General features: G+C 52.5%; 2 protein-coding genes across 5 annotated transcripts in view; one reads left to right on the top strand and one right to left on the bottom strand.

The window, feature by feature from the left end:
• Brf1 (BRF1, RNA polymerase III transcription initiation factor 90 kDa subunit) overlaps positions 1-7,607 on the bottom strand; it is a 48,317-nt gene that overhangs the window by 30,962 nt on the left and 9,748 nt on the right. For 3 of the 4 annotated variants that reach the window (XM_013015830.1, XM_013015838.1, XM_013015817.1), the window contains 2 exons: positions 6,543-6,574; positions 3,286-3,358 (listed from right to left, as the gene is read on the bottom strand). In XM_013015830.1, coding sequence (XP_012871284.1) covers positions 3,286-3,358; positions 6,543-6,574 — 105 coding nt within the window. Of the gene's footprint in view, positions 1-3,217; positions 3,242-3,285; positions 3,359-6,542; positions 6,575-7,607 lie in introns of those variants that run through there. The other variant, XM_013015823.1, reaches the window with a different exon arrangement.
• Btbd6 (BTB (POZ) domain containing 6) lies at positions 57-1,932 on the top strand. The gene is made up of 3 exons (XM_013015847.1): positions 57-143; positions 248-366; positions 506-1,932. The coding sequence occupies exons 1-3, from the start codon at positions 63-65 to the stop codon at positions 1,536-1,538; spliced, it is 1,233 nt and encodes a 410-aa protein (XP_012871301.1). The 5' UTR covers positions 57-62; the 3' UTR covers positions 1,539-1,932.

The raw sequence follows: 7,607 nt of genomic DNA, 5'->3' as shown, positions 1-7,607 counted from the left end.
GATCCCGGCCCCGCCCTGGCCCCGGTCCAGCCGTGTGTCTCTGCCTTTGCAGGAACGCGCTGATGTTCAACAACGAGCTCATGGCCGACGTGCACTTCGTCGTGGGGCCCCTGGGAGCCTCCAGGCGCGTGCCCGCCCACAAGGTGGGTAGGGGCGCGGCCCTGGCCCTGGCCGGCGCGGCTGGACGCAGTCTTCCCAGGCCTTCCTGGCTGCCCGCTGGCTAATGGCGACTCTTTCTCACCCGCAGTACGTCTTGGCCGTGGGCAGCTCTGTCTTCTATGCCATGTTCTACGGGGACCTCGCGGAAGTCAAGTCGGAAATTCACATTCCCGACGTGGAGCCTGCTGCCTTCCTGGTCTTGTTAAAGTAAGTGCTCTGCTCCAGGGCTGAAAGGATGGATGGGGTGGTTCCTTTCTGATGGTCCCGGGGAGGCCTCTGCAGACCCGAGCCCAAAGGCTCCTCCCCCACCAGCCCCGGCAGCCCCCCGAGTTCATGCCTTGCTCAGGTACCTGTACAGCGACGAGATCGACCTGGAGGCAGACACAGTGTTGGCCACGCTGTATGCTGCTAAGAAGTACATTGTGCCCGCGCTGGCCAAAGCCTGTGTCAACTTTCTGGAGACAAGTCTGGAAGCCAAAAATGCCTGCGTCCTGCTGTCCCAGAGCCGGCTATTTGAGGAGCCTGAGCTGACCCAGCGCTGTTGGGAGGTCATCGATGCCCAGGCCGAGATGGCTCTGCGCTCCGAAGGCTTCTGTGAAATTGACCGGCAGACACTGGAGATCATTGTAACCAGGGAGGCCCTCAACACCAAGGAGGCAGTGGTGTTTGAGGCTGTCCTGAACTGGGCCGAGGCTGAGTGCAAGAGGCAGGGCCTGCCAGTCACCCCACACAACAAGAGGCACGTCCTGGGGCCAGCTCTCTATCTTGTCCGAATTCCAACCATGACCCTGGAGGAGTTTGCCAATGGTGCTGCACAATCAGACATCTTGACCTTGGAGGAGACCCACAACATCTTCCTGTGGTACACAGCAGCCAACAAGCCTCTCCTTGACTTCCCTCTGACCAAGAGGAAGGGCCTGGCCCCACAGAGGTGCCACCGGTTCCAGTCTTCTGCCTATCGCAGCAACCAGTGGCGGTATCGTGGGCGCTGTGACAGCATCCAGTTTGCAGTGGACAGAAGGGTGTTTATTGCTGGTCTGGGCCTGTATGGGTCCAGCTCCGGGAAAGCCGAGTACAGTGTGAAGATAGAACTCAAGCGGCTGGGAATGGTCCTGGCGCAGAACCTGACCAAGTTTGTATCAGACGGATCCAGCAACACCTTTACAGTCTGGTTTGAGCACCCAGTCCAGGTAGAGCAGGACACCTTCTACACTGCCAGTGCTGTCCTGGATGGCAGTGAGCTCAGCTACTTTGGGCAAGAGGGGATGACAGAAGTACAGTGTGGGAAGGTGGCTTTCCAGTTCCAGTGCTCCTCAGACAGCACCAATGGGACTGGGGTCCAGGGTGGGCAAATCCCAGAGCTCATCTTCTATGCATGAAGCCATGAGAGGGCTTGCCACCTGCCCTTCCTTGTAGGAGGCCTCCTGGCAAGTGTGTGGGAGGTGCAGGACACTGCTGACTGCCTTACTGACACTGGTAATGCTTCTCCCAGCAGCCAGGGCCCAATGTCCCCAATGGCTGAATCCTAGGTGTTTCCTGTACACTGAGGTACATGCCTCAAGAAAGTGGGCAGGTATGAGGCAGGCCCCAGACACCTGCCCAGTGGCATTCAACAACTTTGAGGGTACATGGACATTTCTCCTACCCTTCTGGATTCTAAGTGGCTCCAGGCTTACCTTGAGACTTTTCCTTCAAACCCCAAGTTGCTGAAAAGTCACTTAAAATACTTTATCTATTTAAGTGGATTTTCATAATAAAGGTTTAACAAAACCATGTGTAGGTAAAGTGAGTAAGAGTTATAAATTGGGGTGTTCTCTTTCTCAGACAGCTGAGAAGAGCTGCCATGGAAAAAGCCATAATTGCTGAACAGTGCTGCGTGGTCAGAAACACATCATCAAGGGAGCTATTCTGTCCCTGAGACTCCTGTATGGTATCCAGGTTGGCTTTCTCTCCAGGGCTACAGCTAAGGACACTGTGGAAGGCCAGGTATATGGCCATTCCAGAACATCAAAGTCTTAGCCGGGCGCCGGTAGCTCATGCCTATAATCCTAGCTACTCAGGAGGCTGAGAACTGAGGATCACCTTTCAAAGCCAGCCCGGGCAGAAATATCCGTGAGATTCTTATCTCCAATGAACCACCAGAAAACCGGAAGTGGCGCTGTGGCTCAAGCGGTAGAGCGCTCACCTTGAGCTGAAGAGCTCAGGGACAGTGCCCAAGCCCAGAGTTCAAGCCCCACGACCGACGAAAAAACAAACAAAAAAGTCCTACTGCAGAAGACGTATTCAAGAGGCCAGCTGTGCTTCACTGTGGGTAAAGCAGCTCCCCAGCCCTGGTCTTTGTTCTCCATGGCTGTGTACACCCAGGTACTTGCTTTGTCCTGGAAATCCTCAGCTTGACTACCAAGGATAAGAATGGCCCCACCAGCAGTGACATGGCCTCCAGGGACATGCTGTAGGCCCCAGCCTAGTGTGCCTGTGTGGCTACTGCCAAGCACCAGGATCTCAGCCCTCCACCCCAGCCCCTGGTAGTGCTTTGTTACCACAGAGAGACATTGATGGGTCAGGAGCAAGGAAAAGGCCACCTCCCCTCTTGATAACAAAACTCTTAGTGGCTGGGAGAGTGCCTGCCTCCAGGAGCTGCCCTCGCCCCTGTGAGGAGGTGGTGCCTTCCTCAAGGCACCTGCAGGCCAAGCATTATCAAAGCCTGCAAAAGTAAGACAGGCTTCCCCAAAAAGAAATGCACTCATTACCTGACTTACGAAATGGTAACCGCTCTGTGCAACACCTTAGTAATAAAAATAAAATTATATTTAAACAAATAAGGCAGGCTCCCTACATATGGTACTATACCCTTTTCCCTCTGTCTACGCTCTGGTGCACACTCAGGCTCTGGCAGCAGGTCTAGGTTTGCTCCAAAACTAAAACCCTACCCTGCTGTACCATCAGCAGATTTTAGGAGTTATTCTTGCCTTGGGGTCCTACATGTTTTATTCCCCCCAACTCTTTGGAGCACCTTGGCAGGCTAGTTTGCAGGTGTTCCTGCCTAAGCGCAGCCTACCGATGGCTGGCGCGTTGATGCAGAGCTCCCCAGGGCCGAGTGGCACCTGTAAAGCCTGCCAAGCTTACCTATGGCTGGCGCGTTGATGCAGAGCTCCCTCGCCAAAAGAAGAAACGTCTTTCCCAGCACATACACGTTTACCTGTGAAAATAGCCAGAAACGCATTGGTGTTAAAAGAATGTGTGTGCACGTGCACAGCCTGCATGTATGTGCTGTTTCTGGGCTCAAGCCAGCATTCCACCACTTGAGCCACACCTCCACTTCTAGCTTTTTGGTAGTTAATTGGAGATAAAATCTCATGGACTTTCTTTTCTAGGCTAGCTTCAAACTGTGATCCTCAGATTTCAGCCTCCTTAGTAGCTAAAATTAACTGACCTGACCTACCAGTGCCCAGCTCTTTTTTAATCTTTTCCTTTTTTTCTTTTTCTGGTCAGTCATAGGGCTTGAACTCAGGGCCTTGGGTGCTGCCCCTGAGCTTTTTTCTGCTCAAAGCTAGCACTGTTACCACAGCTTGACTTCTGGTTTTCTGGGAATTGGAGATAAGATTGTCACAAACTTTCCTGCCTAGGCTGGCTTTGAACCACAATCCTCAGATTTCAGCCTCCTGAGTAACTAGGATTACAGGTGTGAGGCCACCTGGCTATCTTTCTTTTTTTGTCAATCATAGGGCTTGAACTCTGGGTCTGGGTGCTGTCCCTCAGCTCTTCAGCTCAAGATGAGCACTCTACCGCTTGAGCTACAGCACCACTTCCGGTTTTCTAGTGGTTTATTGGAGATAAGAGTCTCACACGCTTTCCTGCCCAGGCTGGCTTTGAACCACGATCCTTAGGTCTAAGCCTCTTGAGTAGCTAGGATTACAGGTGTGAGCCACTGGCACCCAGCCTGGCTATCTTTTTCTTAAAGTGCCTCTTTTTCTGCTCAGACTTCAAAGAATCTAATGTCAGAGCTCCCTGCTGGCCCACAGAGCACCCAATCTCTCAGAATTAGGTGGTCTCTAATGGCCTGCAGATCAGAAGTGTCTATCTTCTTTCTAAGCAGCTATTTAGGCTCCTCTCCAAATTACATTTGCTGGGGGGAGGGGGGGACGACAATAAAATACCTGTAGGGTGTGGTCAGGGTGCCCACTGTACTTGATTCTGAATCAGTATGACCTGCTTGCCATCCTCAGGCCAGCCACACTTTAAACCCTGTACTCCCAGGGGTGCACAGATCTCAGCCTCCACCTTGTTGCTGGGGGGGGGGGGGGCGGTTCCTCCACTGCTCCCTCCTCAGGGTCCCTATCTTCCTCAGAGGCCCTGCCATGGCTCCCTCCTTTGCCCTCGTGGGAACACGGCCACATGGGTCACATATCAGGAAAGCGAGGACCTAGCCTGTGTGTAGAACCCCAGGCGCTCAGTGCAGTCCTGTAATGGACCATAGTATCAGCCCCAAGGAACCCAGCACTGGCCTGAGCACTGGCCTGAGGTGTGGGCAGGTGGTGAGGGGGATGCTTCTGGGTGGGACCAGGCAGGTTCAGAGCAGGCCATGCAGTGTGGAAGATATAAAGGGCCAATAAAGCCCAGGTTCCCTAACCCATGCAAGTCTCTCTTGCTCTTAGCTCCCTGAGGACCCAATTGCTACTCTGACCCAGGCTTACCCGAGACTCCAGGACTCACCATTTAATCAGTCTGGCCTTGCAGTACAGCTTTTTCAAAGAATTCCTTACCTAATTAATCCTGGCCTATGGTCCCCTAGCCAAAGCCCTTTTTCCTGACATGAAGGTAGCACCCATGGGTGCTTGCAGACTTCAAGGAGCAGGGAGCCTAAGGAATGACACACTGTGAGGTTCACATCAGAGGCAGGAACTAGAGAGAGGGTTTGGGACACGTCAGCAAGGAGTCAGCCTGCAGGGAGGGCTGGGCCTGGATCCGACATCCAAGCAGCCTAGGCGGTGGCTTACTGGTTACCTCCTGCCTCTGGCTGAGGTTCTCCCAAGGCTTCATCGTAAGCACTGATAGCTCACAGTGCACCTTCTAAACCAGTGCTACCTTCTACAAGTCCCTAGATCATCCTCCAAGCTGTATGAATGGACTGAATCCATGTGTGGTGGTGAGCACACAGGTGGGTAGTGTGTATAAATGTCTAATGTGTAGAGTGTTAGTGACATTGGTGTGCAACATGAGCACACCAGAGGCAGGAGCTGGAGGGAGAGCTTAGAGCATGATAGCAGTGAGCCTGACATGTGCCCTTTCCAGAAGCATTCTGGCCCTTGTGCTAGATCTGTGCAAGCCTCTGTTTAGGCCACGTCATTCTGATACTGGGACACCCAGCTCCCACTGAAGAGCTGGCCCTAACCTCGGTCTGCCCACTTCCCTCACACTCCTTACCATCTTACCCTGGGTCCAGAGGGACACGGGTGGATGATGAGACATGAGTGCTGGCCCTGGTGGTACCAGTCTTTCCTAGGAAGTCACTGGGCTGGAAACCAGGTCATATGGCCTTGCCCTGAGCTGAGTACAATGCATCTGAGAGGCAGTCACTAAATTATCACAATTCCAACAAGTTATTTTTAGTCTGACCACAAAATATTTCACCAATAGCTGCTTAGAGATGCCATATATAAAGACAGCTGGAAAGACAAAAATACAAGGTACCATCTGAGTCAAGTCAGTCTAACTGTTGACCATTCCTGGAAAGCACTGAGCTCAATCATCAGAAGTGGTAGCCTGGCCTACAGCTCTCGGGGTCCCTGAGGGCACCCGGATCTACATGGGAGATGTCTTTGGCATGAAATCCATGGTATCTTCATGCTGCTGTTACCTTCCTTTTCCACTACATATCTCTTTCCTAGTTCTCAGCAGATGATTAAATAGACCTCCAGCCTTGCTATAACCCAGGGAATGGTCTGAGGACTTGAGTCAACCTACAGCTAGCCCCATAGTCTCAGTCCACAAGCTCCCCGGACACCAGTTCCCCACAATGTTTAGTTGTCTGAAAAAGAGCAAGGCAACAGAAAGGGCTTTCTCAGTACTAGGAAAGCAGGTGACTCCACAGTTCAAAATGCACGCATAGGGGCCAATTTTCCTTACTTTGTAAAGACTCTCCCTTGCCTAGCACCAAAATTCACATGCATTTCCCAAATGATTCTAATGAAGGACTGTATGGGTCCTGGATGGAACTATGACAGTGAACTATGCCAACAGCTGCCTTCTCCCACCCGAGAAGCCTGGGCCCTCCCTGCACTGCCTGTCTACCCTGCAGAGGAGGCTTTCTACCACACAGGCAGCACAGATAGGCCCCAGTCACCCCTGCAGGTAGGGAAAGGCATAGAAACAAAGAGATATACCTGGAGCAGGTCACTGAGGTCGAGGAGCATGTCTGCAGCTGGAGTTAAGGAGCATCTACACAGAGGCTACCAGGACCATGCATCCAGGGAGCTGAAGCATCGCTGTCAAATCTAAACCAGCACCTGGTCAGGGAGGTGAAGGCCATGATGGAACTCGAGGCCTCACATCAGGCCTGGCCAGAACCTTTGCTGCTTCAGAAACAGAGGGAGAACCCCTAGAATCTACTTCCAGGATGGGGCGCAGGAGGTATGGGGAGCAAGATCTGGGAACCATAAACAGGGCTTTAGTTCTTATGCACCTGCCACTTGGGTGTCTGCCACACAGGGTCCTCTGACTCAAAACAGCATGGAAACACACATAACACTCAAGCTGCATTTTTTTTTTTTTTTGGTCGATCGTAGGGCTTGAACTCTGGGTCTGGGCGCTGTCCCTCAGCTCTTCAGCTCAAGATGAGCACTCTACCGCTTGAGCTACAGCGCCACTTCCGGTTTTCTAGTGGTTTATTAGAGATAAGAGTCTCACACACTTTCCTGCCCAGACTGGCTTTGAATCACGATCCTTAGATCTCAGCCTCCTGAGTAGCTAGGATTACAGGTGTGAGCCACCGGTGCCCGGCTCAAACTGCATTTTTAAGTGCTTACTGAGTGCTTGCCAGATACCAGGAACATCCTGGAGTAGCAACCAGAGATTCCTTGGAGACAGACACTGGTGCAGCAAGGTGATGAATCCCAGCAGGCACTGCCGTGGAAGGGCTGAGGGACTCTCACATTCAGCAGATGAGTGAGTCCAAGCTCACATGGGCACTTGACAAGATATGAAACAAGTCAGGGGCAGGGCCCACGCAGCGGTCAGGCTGAAAGCCACACTATTGGCTGAAGGTACAGCCAATGTACACTGAGCATTTAGCAACCCGAGGCCCTAGAATCCACACACACACACACACACACACACGCACACACACACACCATTCACCTGCACACACAGAGACACACACACAGACACACACACAGACACACACACACACCATTCACCTGCACACACACAGACACACACACACACACACA

Source organism: Dipodomys ordii, unplaced genomic scaffold (genome assembly GCF_000151885.1).
Source record: "Dipodomys ordii isolate 6190 unplaced genomic scaffold, Dord_2.0 Scaffold2, whole genome shotgun sequence".
In the NCBI taxonomy this organism is placed as follows: domain Eukaryota; kingdom Metazoa; phylum Chordata; class Mammalia; order Rodentia; family Heteromyidae; genus Dipodomys; species Dipodomys ordii.
Note: the sequence above shows the minus strand (reverse complement) of the source record. Positions and strands in the feature narration are given on the sequence as shown.

Coding starts and splice junctions, on each gene's coding strand:
- Btbd6 (XM_013015847.1), top strand. CDS start 63: ATGTTCAACAACGAGCTCATGGCCGACGTGCACTTCGTCGTGGGGCCC. Junction 144..247: donor GGCGCGTGCCCGCCCACAAG/GTGGGTAGGGGC, acceptor TCTCACCCGCAG/TACGTCTTGGCCGTGGGCAG. Junction 367..505: donor GCCTTCCTGGTCTTGTTAAA/GTAAGTGCTCTG, acceptor TGCCTTGCTCAG/GTACCTGTACAGCGACGAGA.